At 39.6% G+C, this 14,478-nt stretch overlaps 1 protein-coding gene across 3 annotated transcripts in view; it reads left to right on the plus strand.

The window, feature by feature from the left end:
* The window catches only part of LOC126183485 (uncharacterized), a 197,110-nt gene that overhangs the window by 128,002 nt on the left and 54,630 nt on the right, over positions 1-14,478 (plus strand). For all 3 annotated transcript variants that reach the window (XM_049925511.1, XM_049925512.1, XM_049925513.1), the window contains one exon: positions 6,138-6,376. In XM_049925511.1, the coding sequence (XP_049781468.1) occupies positions 6,138-6,376 (239 nt within the window). The remainder of the gene's footprint in view (positions 1-6,137; positions 6,377-14,478) is intronic.

A 14,478-nucleotide genomic window follows, 5' to 3' on the forward strand; every position in this document is an offset into this window, starting at 1 on the left:
CAATTCTCTTTACAACAGCAAACAGACACACTTATTTAGGTTAGTTGCTAGTCAGAGATCATCCTCACATAAACGTAGTAAAAGCCTCAGAATTTACTAGTTCTTCAGAAAATCCTATACCCGGATTAACTAAGCGAAAGCCACGATGTCGATGAGAAATTCTTTGTTTTAGAGAGTAGAAAACAGGAGAGCCGTGTTTTTGTGCCATAGAAGACAGTCCCATCATTACATTACTGTTTTAATGAAAATAAAAAGAAAGTTTGGGTACCAAGGTTCCAAGCGCAAGGAAACTGATGTAGTGAGATAGGTATGCTGTGCAGAAATTCTATGAATCAGCGCAAATGATCTGACAGGTGACAACAAGTTGGAGAAAAAAAGCTTAAAATTTTGGAGGCGTAGTCAAGCATGTACTGACCTGTGGCTAGAACATCTACATTCAGTTTTATGGCAACAACCCTGCCGAATTTGAATCCGTTAAATTCTTATTATAGGTTTGAATCTGTATGAAACAGCCGGCCGCGGTGGTCTAGCGGTTCTAGGCGCTCAGTCCGGAACCGCGCGACTGCTACGGTCGCAGGTTCGAATCCTGCCTCGGGCATGGACGTGTGTGATGTCCTTAGGTTAGTTAGGTTTAAGTAGTTCTAAGTTCTACGGGACTGATGACCACAGATGTTAAGTCCCATAGTGCTCAGAGCCATTTGAACCATTTTTTTGTATGAAACAACTTGTTTATACAACACTCTCACATTCCGTCACGACATGCCGTCACTATTCAAGGAAGTTGTATCTACGGTACGTATTTTAGATCATGGGTGAAGGGATAATTAGGAGGCACAGAGATTGCATTCAACCAAATACCACTGTAGAGTTTAAAGATTCGTTCTACAAACACACCTACTTTCGAATCCCTCGTTTAATAAATTTACGTATGTCTGAGAAATCTATGGTTCCTCTTTCCAAAGAAAGCTAATTGTATTTTTCCGAAATCGATGATTTTTCTTCCTACATAATTGCTATAAAGTTTTATTCAGGTAAAATGCTGCACTAGTCTGATTCATATAGATTTTAGTTTACACACTTTTTTTAATTTTGTTTTCCTCTTCACTGTTATTTAAACAGTATTGTTTCATGAAGTAGCTATATGTAAAGTATTAATTAGTTATTAATAATAAGTAATTACCTCTAAACTTGGTCTGGTTAAGACAAATTCATTTTTGACGCCTCAGTGTCCTGTTGAAGGTGAGCCAGACATAATGTATCTATCATTTGTTAGAAATCTTTTTCTTTTTTTTCGGAGAACAATGTATTCTTGGCAAACCGTTAAAGTTGAATTGAGTGATGGACGTCATATTTCCTTAAATCCGCAGGACACTGAAACAAAAAGGAAAGGAAGATGAGGCTAGCATTCTGTCAACAACAAGGCTATTACAGCAGGAGCACGTGTTCAGGTTAGACATGGATGATGAAGAAAACTGAAATCGTCCCGGAGATTGTCATAAGTCATTTAGAGAAACCACGGAAAATCTAAGTCTTGATGACGGACTGGAATTTGAGCTTTACTTCTTCCAACATAAGTTTTAGTGTGTTGGGACGGAGCCATTTCGTTGGAGTGAAAAATAATGAAACGAAATCAACTTGAAAATATCAAACAAGATGATGGTACAAAATTACTCTTTTCCTCCCAATTCACGGACTAGGAAAATTTAATTTTAAATACATCTTGCATCAAGGAACAAGGCGTATCACGAACTTCGTAAATGTGTTCCAAACAAATAAATCATCCATAATTCATTAGATGTAAGTTTTATGCTACTGTCATGAAAATGCATTTATTTAAAATAAGTAGAGCAAGAAACCTTCTTCCTTACTGCGTCGTCCAGTAAGTGCGAGTGGGAATGTTCTGATTATATCACCGAGTCAGTAGAATATATCTTAATATTGGTCAGAAAGCTCTGGTCAACGATTAGTTTTGTACGCTCATCTCCTCGGAGTATTACAGCAATTTGAATCAGTTAACAAAAGCAAGTCTTCCGGTCCAGACTGTTTACCAGTTAGGTTCCTTTAGAGTATGCTGATGCAATAGCTCCACACTTAACAATCACATACAACCGTTCGCTCGACGAAAGATCTGTATCCAGAGTAGAAAGTTGCGCAGGTCACACCAATATTCAAGAAAGGTAGTAGGAGTAATCCACTAAATTACAAGCCCATATCATTAATGTCAATATGCAGTATGATTTTGGAACATATATTGTGTTCGAACGTTATGAATTACCTCGAAGACAACGGTCTATTGACACACAGTCAATACGGATTTAGAAAACATCGTTCTTGTGAAACACGAAGTGTTGAGTGCTATTGACAAGGAATTTCAAATTTATTCCGTGTTTCTAGATTTCCAGAAGACTTTTGACATTGACCATACAAGCGGCTTCTAGTGAAGTTGCGTGCTCATGGAATATCGTCTCAGTTTTGTGACTGGATTGTGATTTCCTGTTATAGGGGTTACAGTTTGTAGTAATTGACGGAAAGTCATCGAGTAAAACAGATGTGGTTTCTGGCGTCCCGCAAGGCAGTATTATAGGCCCCTTGCTGTTCCTTATCTATATAAAAGATTTATGGAACAATCTGAGCAGCCGTTTTAGGTTGTTTGCAGATGTGGCTGTCGTTTATCGCCTAGTGACGTCATCAGAAGATCAAAACAAATTGAAAAACGATTTAGAAAAGATATCTGTATGTGTAAAAATTGGCAATTGACCCTAAATAACGGAAAATGTGAGGTCATCCAGACGAGTGCTAAAAGGAATCCGCTGAACTTCGCTTACACCATAAATCAGTCGAATCTAAAGGCTGTAAATTCAACTAAATACCCAGGAATTACAATTACGAACAACAAATTGGAAGGAACACTTGGAAAATGTTGTAGGGAAGGCTAACCAAGGACTGCGTTTTATTGGCAGGACACTTCGAAAATGTAACAGATCTACTAAAGAGACTGGCTCCACTACGCTTGTCCGTCCTCTTTTAGAATACTGCTGCGCCGTGTGGGACCCTTACCAGACGGAATTGACGGAGTACATCGAGAAAGTTCAAAGAAGGGCAGCACGTTATGTATTATCGCGAAATAGGGGAGAGAGGGTCACTGAAATGAACTGGATTTGAAGTGGAAATAATTTAAACAAAGGCGGTTTTCGTTGCGGCGGAATCTTCTCACGAAATTTCTCCTCCGAATGCGAAAATATTTTGTTGACGGTGACCTACATAGAGAGAAATGATCATTATAATAAAATAAGGTAAATCAGAGTTCGCACGGGAAGCTATAGGTGTTGGTTTTTTCTTCACGGTGTACGAGATTGGCATAATAGAAAATTATTGTGAAGGCGATTCGATGAACCCTCCGCCAGGCACTTAAATGTGATTTGTAGAGTATCTATGTAGATATAGATGTATACGACGATCTCAGTTCAAATACTGTAGTTGACAGCATTTCATCCGTTTATAAGCAGATTTCAGGGAATAAGATGTCCATCATTTAGTTTTTCCATATTAATTTTTCTAAAGCATATTCGTTTCATAAAACTCAAACGTACCACTTTTGGAAAATAGAGCTGGTGTGACACGTCAGAAACACTCAAAATAAATCGCTTTCACGATTGTTCTTCAGTGCTCCAAATGGTTTTAAACGTGGACGTGCTGCTTCGTTTGTACTTAAGGTCTTTCTATTTTATGCAAATAGAGGGATGGTTCCCACTATAAAACAACGGCCGAATAACTGTCCCGTTGTCATCAAACTTGATCTGTAAGTATGTAACTGCCTGTATAGGATTGTTCGCAAGTACCTCTGGGGTTTCAGAAAATGATTTCGCGAAAATGCAGATAAACAGATAACTTGCACATATGAGTGGAGGAAGCACCTCTCCAAGGTTTTGACTCACATTACAGACGCTCAGTATGTGACTCACATTACAGATGCTCAGTATGCGGCAAGCATCAATACACACGCAGTTCATTGAAGGCGATGGAGTTGCGCTGTAACAAAACTACGGTTCGGGAGCTGTGGTACACTGCTTAAGTGACGTAGTAAATGGTAGGATTACCGACAGAATTGGTAGCAGTGGTAGAGAAAGGAACATGAATGAACGCGTAAGAGAGAAACTGGGTGCCGACCATTTTTGTTTGTTTCTTTGTTTGTTTGAGTTTCGCATAATTAGAATAGCGCATCATTGAATGTTAATCTGTTGTGTATTTTAATTCCTTACACACTAAAAAATTGCATTTCGTAAGTAGTAGAAGTTAGTTGATCGTGTAACTTCAGTGCTTTTATATAATCAAAGCAATTATTTTTGGTACAAGTGATATATATAATTGTTGTTATTTTGTACTCAGAACGTTATTTATCATGATCAAAGGCAAGAGTTTCCTATTATTACTGATAAATGCGAAAGTTGTATATGAATAACAGAACATGTTTTATGTAAGTTCGACGAAGTATTGAAGCTATGTTTGATAAATTTTTTGTTTTGCAGTTTTTTTTAATTTTACCTTTTTGTTGTGGAAAAATCTGTATTCTTTCTTTATCTTTCTTACAATATCTCCTTGTTTAAAGTTACAAATCAACATTTTTGGAATAAAATCTGAATTAAACATTGAGAAGTTCAGTTTTGCTATAAATACTGTTTATTTTTAAGTGACAAGAGGATAACTATGTAGAACAAAAATGTATGTTACGTAGCCATCTATATTCCCTCACTCAGTTTCTAGGTGGTTTACCGCTTCTGGTATTAGGGGAATCTAGTAAGGCAGTGATCGCAGATGTAAAGAAAGCGATCGTTATTAGTTGATGCCCGATGAGTATTTAACACACCTAACGTAGAAGTAACACGGGTACGACCTTAACTGAACAAAGCTACTAGGAAAGCTACCGTTGTCTTCCCATATTTCTGATAGTCTAAGGTAGTCTGCGGTAGTGTTACAACTCTGTTAGTGACACAAGTTTCCCATGAAGGCGCGTCAGCAGCCTGCTTTGGAAATCTGTTAATTAGCTTACCCGTCTGAAGGCGCATGCCTCGTCTACGTGTAGTGACGTGCCTCCCCCCCAGTGCAATTACACCACGGCTCGCAACTTGGAGAGATGCTCTATCCACTGATATCAATCATATTTCTCAAACTCTACAAGTTTTCGCGCAGTCACCTTCTGGAGTCTCGGAGGTATTTGCGAGTATCCCTTGTATCTGCCACCTCCTTCCTCATTCCAGCTATTGTCCACAATAAGCAAAGTCTTTTATGAACAATTGGAGAGAAACGAAGATTACAATAAAATTTTCGTGTAGAGTTGGCCCCAGGTCTTCTTGTCCTGAAGCTGAAATTTTCACATTCCAGGTCTTCATGGTTGAATTTATCTAAATAATTTTGAAGATCGTTGTTGCAAAATTTTTGTTGTCACGTTAATACATTTTGTCACGTTTTAGTATATCATACAGTGTTTTGAATTTTCGTATTAACAAAGCTGAAATTACATTGTTCGCCCAAAATATAAAATTACGTCCGATCGTATCAAAGGCATGCTTACTACTAACTCACTCTGCTGTAATAACCACTTTCCAAATAGTTTACAATTTTTCTTGACAAATGAATTTCTATCAATTTCGATTATTATTTCATAAATGAATCCAGAAATAAACATAATAAACAATACTAGATTGCGTAATTATTAACAGATATTTTAAGTGTGCCAAATAATTCGTAATTTAAAATTTTTCTAAAAAAATAATTTTAACTGTACATTCAGAACTAGTATTTGTCCATAATAACATACAAAATAAAGTAATTCCTTTTCACAACTGTTAGTTTGGAATATAACATATTGTGAATAAAATCATACGAAAGTTTTGACAAACGCAACCGAGATAATAGTGACCTGTTCAAAATTCGAAAAATAATACTGGTATCGACAACTACTGTTGAGGAAAAGTAATGCTAGAGGAGGATGTCCCGTTACACCCTGCACACGAATTACTTTTTTTTTTGTTCTTAAATTGCAGTACCACGATATGTCCGATATGTCTGTAAAATCTATCTACAGATGAATAAAACTACTAGTACGACACGTGACGGGCTGTGACGGGTATGTGTTCCAGCTCAACGGCGTAGCGTACCACGTGACAACCTTGCTGGCGTTCTCGTGCCTGCTGGCCTTACGGCCGGACCTCGCCGACGCAATTCATCAGGCACATCCGGAGCTGGTGGGGACGCTCAACCTGGTAGCTCTGGCTCTGTGCCTGTGGCTTCTGATCGACGGCAAACGTCGCGCCCAGTCCGACGACCCCCCGCGGCCAATAATGTACGAGTTCTTTCGCGGCATGCAGCTTCATCCCAGGTAAGAAGACGCCGTCCTGCACTTTCCGCCTCGAATGCGATGAAGGGTTTGTGATACACGGCAGAGGTACTGACAGTTATGGAAATGCATACAGTCTAAAATCAGTTTATCACAATGTATTGGGTTGGTACGTAAGCTCGTAGCGTTATTCTAAAAGTTTAATAAACACACAGATACACACAGTAGAGACTTTAATCATCAGTAATATATTCTCCTTCACTATTAACGACAGTCTTACAACACTGGAGTTACTTTTCTATTCCGTGACTATATAAATGACGTGGTTTTGAGGCGAAGACATCGTCGAGCCATGATCGGAGGGCATTTTAATCCGGAAAGAAAGTTCGTTGGAAGTTGTTCGATAGCGGAAAAGGTGAAAATCTGAGGGCACAAGATCAGGTGAAGAAGGGGATGCGCAATTACGAGGGTTGTTCAATAAGTAACGCCCTACATTAAAAAAATGCCATTAATATACATAGACAAACGTCCTTGTTGGTGCTTTACATTTGATGTTTGTTCTGTCCGTCGGTGAAGTTTAGAACCGTTCTGGCAGATGGCAGAGCCGTAGTACAGTGTAAAAATGGCGTTTACATACGACTCACGTTACAAGCAGCGTGCTGTTATTGAATTCCTGTGTACAGAAAAAGAAACCGTGGTGACCATCCACAAACGTTTGTGTGCAGTTATGGCGATGCTGCAGTTGTTAGGAGTACATTTGGGCGATGGGTAAAGAAAGCTACAGCCTCAGGAAATGCAGAAATAGAGCTCCATGGTCAGCCACCCGCGGGACGTTCTGTCACAGCCACTGCTCCAGATTTGTTGAATCGCGCGGATGCCATTATTCGTGCTGATCGGCTTGTCACAACTCGACAATGGGCTCTACAGTTGTCGGTCAGCATTGGAAGAGCGTCTGCAGTGATCGAGGCCCTCGGATATTCAAAGAGGTGCTCACAGCGGACTACAAGATTTAAAGACAGGCCATTTAATCTAAATTGTTGGAGCGTTTTGATACTTACGTAGAGGCCTTTCTCTCACGGATCGTTACGAATGACGAAAGCTGGGTGCACCACTTTGCGCCGGAAACAAAAGCCAGTCAATATAGTAGCATCATCCTCATTCACCACAAAAGAAAAAATTCGAGACAACCTCCTCTGCCGGAAAAGTCGTGGTGACAGTCTTCTGAGATTGTGATGGCGTCATTCTCGTGGATGTGATGCCAAAAGGGTCAACCATCAATTCAGAGGCATACGTGAAGACTGTGAATAAACTCAAGAACCGTTTACGACGTGTTCGATCGGACAAGGATCCAGCAGAAACCTTGCTACAACACCATAATGCACGCCCACACACGTCTGAGAACTCGGGAATACATCACCAAATTGGATTGGACATAATTGCCACATCCACCTTACAGTCCAGACCTGGCACCCTCCGACTTCCATCTCTATAGGCCGCTTAAAGATTCTTTACGGGGAACACACTTTGAAGATGACGAGAGTGTCAGTCATGCAGTGAAAACATTGCTACTCCTGCAGTACAATAGCTTTTACCAGTAGGGAATACCTGTGGACAAGCCATGTTGATGTATATCGTCAATAAATTCTGACTCTTAACAATAAATATATTCTGAGAAAAAAATGTGGGGCATCACTTATTGAACGACCCTCGTACTTCCCAACCCAACTCCTGCATAGTGACTTTTTTTTCTTTTTGGTGAGTCTCGCAGAATGCAGGAGGGCGTTATCGTGGAGTAACATCACTTCACGCAGTCTTCCTGGCCGTTGTTCTCAGACTGCGTATGCAAGACGTCTCAGTTGTTGATAGTAAATGCCAACCGTGATGGTTACACTTCGGGAAAGCAATTCGCAGTACACTACCCCGTCGCTGTTCCACCAGATGCACAGCTCAACCATTCCTTTCCTTTGCTTATGTTAGCATAAAAACACTATTTCTTGCCCGCAGTATCGATACAGGGTAGGAATGGTCGGTGTTCTTTACGAGCTAGTTGAAGAGGAGCAAACAGAGTTCCACATATGGCCACCTGGTGATTTTGTCTTAGAGAACGCGGTACCAGTACACCCGATTTTTGAGCCTTCCCCACTGCATGACGCTCTACATCTACATCTACATACATACTCCGCAATCCACCATACGGTGCGTGGCGGAGGGTACCTCGTACCACAACTAGCATCTTCTCTCCCTGTTCCACTCCCAAACAAAACGAGGGATAAATGACTGCCTATATGCCTCTGTACGAGCCCTAATCTCTCTTACCTTATCTTTGTGGTCTTTCCGAGAAATGTAAGTTGGCGGCAGTAAAATTGTACTGCAGTCAGCCTCAAATGCTGGTTCTCTGAATTTCCTCAGTAGCGATTCACGAAAAGAACGCCTCCTTTCCTCTAGAGACTCCCACCCGAGTTCCTGAAGCATTTCCGTAACACTCGCGTGATGATCAAACCTACCAGTAACAAATCTAGCAGCCCGCCTCTGAATTGCTTCTATGTCCTCCCTCAACCCGACCTGATAGGGATCCCAAACGCTCGAGTAGTACTCAGGAATAGGTCGTATTAGTGTTTTATAAGCGGTCTCCTTTACAGATGAACCACATCTTCCCAAAATTCTATCAATGAACCGAAGATGACTATCCGCCTTCCCCACAACTGCCATTACATGCTTGTCCCACTTCATATCGCTTTGCAATGTTATGCCCAAATATTTAATCGACGTGACTGTGTCAAGCGCTACACTACTAATGGAGTATTCAGACATTACAGGATTCTTTTTCCTATTCATCTGCATTAATTTACATTTATCTATATTTAGAGTTTGCTGCCATTCTTTACACCAATCACAAATCCTGTCCAAGTCATCTTGTATCCTCCTACAGTCACTCAACGACGACACCTTCCCGTACACCACAGCACATCAGCAAACAGCCGCAAATTGCTATCCACCCTATCCAAAAGATCATTTATGTAGATAGAAAGCAACAGCAGTCCTACCACACTTCCCTGGGGCACTCCAGATGATACCCTTACCTCCGATGAACACGCACCATCGAGGACAACGTACTGGATTATATTACTTAAGAAGTCTTCGAGCCACTCACATACTCGGGAGCCAATCCCATATGCTCGTACCTTAGTTAGGAGTCTGCAGTGGGGCACCGAGTCAAACGCTTTCCAGAAGTCAAGCTCGGTGGTGAAATGATCACAATGCATCACATTTGCCAGCTCTAGAGTACAATGACTTGGATCATTGTGGATTCATGCGCTTAAATGATCTTCACCAAATAATGAAGGTCCTCCTGAACGCGGAGAGCCACTACTGTCAAAAAGATCCTCCTTAAAACGAGAAAACCATTTCCTTAGTGCGCTCTGTCCAGTGGCATTATCCTCATACAAGGCGCAAATGTTTCTAGCTGCCTCAGCTGCTGTCACGCCTCTATTGAACTCAAACAAAAGAATACGTCGGAAATGCTCCAATTTCTCCATTTGGCACTCCATTTTCTAGCGTCCACTTCTCCCCCCCCCCCCCCCACATCCCTCTATATCCAAATGACAAAATGAGAATATTTGAATTCAAATAGTAACAGTGAACTACAAATAAAAATGACAATCGATAAACAAACCCACGGCAACCGGAATAACAACATGCAAAATAAAAACGCTACCAACATATGTACCAACTTAATAAACAGTTTTCAATGCCATACAAAAAATTAAGTTTATTTATTACAATCAGAGTATATTTAATACAGCTGTATTTCTAACAGTGTGCCTTCTTTGCTTTTGGGCATTTTCGTATGTATTATCTTATTTTGATGTGTATCTCACGTTTGTAAAACCTAATTCGTGAGAATACTGCCTCATCATCATGTACCCACGCACCACACAGCACACATGTGATCAGCTGCATTATATTCAATATGTATTTGCAGGTATTATTCAAGTATTCCCTCAATTAACATATGGTCACATAGAACGTAACATAGAAGCTAAATAACACAACTACAGAAAACAATAGCTATGGCGCTTCCATAGAATATTGTCAGTTTTATAACATGATATTTATGGTATATCCAAGCGTCAACTGTAGTAGAATTTGATACAGTTGACAATATTTTATGCATACTCCATAAGTTGTGATTCCTGTAATTATTTTATTTGTCATGTTTTATACATATGTATGTTAATTGACAAATATTTAACATCGCAGTTGTGCTGTGTGGTGAGTATGTACATGAAGATAAAACAATTATGGCATGAAATACATTGTAATTAAACTTACTTTCATTGCAATAAATAAATAACAGATGAAATTCGGCCAGGTGTTCCCCAAAAATTAGATTTATGTTGGAAAGGTGAAACTTTTCACGGCCAAGAAGTGCAAAATTGTGCTCTTTCAAGTAAAAAATTTAGTTACACAAACTAGTTTTCGGCTGTTGCGCCATCATCAGGTCTAAATATAAGTATGTGGTGCAGGAAACTTTGTTGGATCAAAGATTTTAAACTAATGCATGTACAGGGTATCTCTGTTTCCAGAGATGAGAATGTTAATGTTAGAATAGGAATAAAACAAGGCACGTATTTCACTGTAAGTGCAATGTAAGATTATTTTACTAAGATAAAATATGTAACACATTAACTAATAAAGTACAGACAAATTACAACAGTTGTACATAGAAGAACATAATTGAACAATTAGCTTTGGTGACACTTTTCAAAGATGTGGCTGAAAAAAATAATCTTGTCTTTAATAAAGCATAAATTACAATAGGTCCTAAGTTAATATATCACATATTTTATCTTAATTAAATAATCTCACAGCAGTACAAAATTTAGAATGGAGTTTGGGGATAACTGCATATATTATTTAGATCTAACTATAGACATCAGTGACCGTACTCATACTTTCAAGATTTATACGAAGCCTAACACCACGGATAAGGCAATACCAGTCAATTCTCAACACCCAGTGACCCATAAACATAATAGCTTTCATTCTATGGTACATCACCCATCCCCATGAGTGAAGCCAACTTCCAAATGGAATTAAATGGCATCAAACAAACAAACCTTAGTGGACTTCATAATGCACAAAAATCAGAAACAACAGGTGTACTCTCTTCTTTACTCTGCCCTCAACCGACCACCTCAACAGTGCAATGAATGGTGCACAATTCCATACTTAGGAAAAGTGTCACTCCATGTAACCAGAAAGTTTAAATCGAGGAATGTAAAACATCATTTTATGTGCACAACAATGTTGGACACTTCTTACTCAAATGGAAACACAGCACTCCAGCTTTGGAAAAGAGTGGAATTTAAAGAATTACTTGTAACTGTGGCAAATACTGTATAGGTGAGTCTGGCAGGGCAATATATACCCACATGAAGGAACACCACACAAGTTGGAAACTTAGAAAAGGACACTCCGCTTTTGCAGACCACCTGCTTAAAGAACGCCACAGTTATGAGGTGAAACACGAAGTATTACATCATACCCATAAAGGAAGGAAGATGAACTGTCTTAAAATTATGGAAATGAGTGAACATATGTCTATCAACACAGGTCTACTACTGAATAACCAGACACAGTTCTGATACTCACCACTTCTAACTAGAAAGACTACTCATAATCCCATCCAGGGCACGTTGTAAACTACCCTTCTTACTCAAACTCCATTTCCGTTATTTCAGTTACTATAATTTCTCTTGTTGCATTAAAAAAATTACGTTGTTTAATCACAGCTGCATCACTCACCTGCTTAATATCACTTTTGTATCTTGTCTGTTTGTAATTTATGAGCTATTAAAGACAAGATTATTTTTTCAGCCACATCTTTGGAATATGTCACCAAATCTTATTGTTCAGTGATGTTGTTCTATGTATAACTGTTGCAGTTTGTCTATAGTTCATTAGTTAATATCTCACATATTTTATCTTAGTTAAATAAACTTACATCACATTTACACTGAGATACCGTTGCTAGTTTGATTCGTATTCTAGCATTAACATTTCCATCTCTGGAAATGGAGATACTCTGTACTTGCATTAGTTTAAAATCTTTGATGCAACAAAATTTCACTGCATCGGATACTTATATTTGTATCTGATCATCACGTAACAGCCGAAAACCCGTTCATGTAACAAATAATAAATATTGTAGAATATTAAGCCAAGTGTAGTGTGTGTTTCATTCATAATGTACAAAATATTCTACCAAGTACTGATGGGTCAGTCAGTCAATCCAAGTAAAAAATTCACTTTTTTTCGACGAAGTCCTCTTTTAAGTACAACATTTTCAGTAAGGTGATTTCACTCCTGAATTTAGGTTCTCGAGCATGTGAAAAATACTCATATGAATGGGCTTAAAAGTTTTCAACATCTTTGTTTCTTTAGGTATGAGAATAGGTGAAGGTCAAAGGATACCAAAACTGATGAACAAGGTGGATCCCAGAGCCTTAAGCTTCTTACTGGCAAACCATCTTTGTGATAATCGCCACTTACTGTCTCTAGCGTGAAATGATGACACATGTCTCTTCTAAAGTAATAAAATGGCTTTCAAAATCCGCCTCTTTTTTTAAAACAAGGTCCAAATTTTGCACAAAATTTGTTTTTCCTATTTACACTGGTCAGTGTTTAACAGATGGGACAGCCATTTTATCAAAACTTTCTTGCAGTTTATTCTTCACGTAAAATGTACCGCACTCTTTCTTCTGATGTAGCTATGAAGCCATTTACTTCACATATCTCTAATGACCGATCGTCAGATACAAGTAGTGTACCCTGTCCATGTTTCCATGTGTCACTAAAGTTTCGTGAAATCAAATGTGTTAGGATGTGCTGTTTCCACTAGTATATAAATATTCGTTTCAATTTCTGAAACTAATATTTCATGACGTCTTTCACATGGATCATCTTTCGGACAAAAATCTCCACGTGTGAATTTAGCTGCCAACTTCTGAATCGATAAAAAATGAAAAATCAGATTCCTAACGAACCTTCGCCACGAACTTCCATCATGCTGAAACTGTTTCCATTTTCGGAAGTACCATTTTTGACTACGTCACGATGATTTGAAAATGTGTTCCGGCCCGAAACAAGCCACGGAGTGAGTAAAAAAAAGTGATAGTTGCAACTTTGGCTGATTTTTCGTTGTACTGAAACCTACGCCAGTTTACGATGAATTTCCAGTGGCGACAAACCACCCAAATTAAATATTTTGCCAGACAGTCCAGTTCACCCTTACGGAGAAAATCCACACTAAGGAACTGCTTAAAAGAGCTACATGAACAAAACAGTTACAGAGATCAAGTAGTTACTTGATTTGCTTTGTTGAACCGCGTGCTAGTTATGTGATAGATACGGATATCCTTGGAAGCAGATAAATTTTCACCCTGCCCTACCAGAAACTAAAAGTCTCTTCGAACTGCTGCGATTAGAACAATATTTTATGCTTGGATAAAATATTGTGACTGGACAGTGTAATGTAATAAAAAATGTAAATCTAATGATAGATTACTAACATTTCTAAACTAGTACAGAGACGGGACAAAAATATAGAAACAACACGAGAAATGAATTCTTGGAGAGAAATGCAGATGTTAGCCCAAACTGCAGGTTGACCACGAACGGCACATGTGCAATGTCCTCAATACGTTGCAAGTGCCAGTGGTGGTCGGAACGGTGTTCTGAGTAGCTGTGGGTGCATTGTGCCGTCAGATCACCGAAGTTAAGCGCTGTCGGGCTGGGCTGGCACTTCGATGGGTGCCCATCCGGTCAGCCGAGCGCTGTTGCCAGCGGGGTGCACTCAGCCCTTGTGAGGCAAACTGAGGAGCTGCTTGATTGAGAAGTAGCGGCTCCGGTCTCGTAAACTGACATAGGGCTAGGAGAGCGGTGTGTTGACCACATGCCCCTCCACAACTGCATCCAGTGACGCCTGTGGGCTGTGGATGACACGGCGGCCCGTCGGTACCGTTGGGCCTTCCAAGGCCTGTTCGGACGGAGTAAGTGACTTCGAACGTGGGCAAATTGTTGGTGCTCGTATGGTGGATGTTACCGTAACCTAGATGGCCGAAGTGTTTGGTGTTTCAAGG

Source organism: Schistocerca cancellata, chromosome 4 (genome assembly GCF_023864275.1).
Source record: "Schistocerca cancellata isolate TAMUIC-IGC-003103 chromosome 4, iqSchCanc2.1, whole genome shotgun sequence".
In the NCBI taxonomy this organism is placed as follows: Eukaryota; Metazoa; Arthropoda; class Insecta; order Orthoptera; family Acrididae; genus Schistocerca; species Schistocerca cancellata.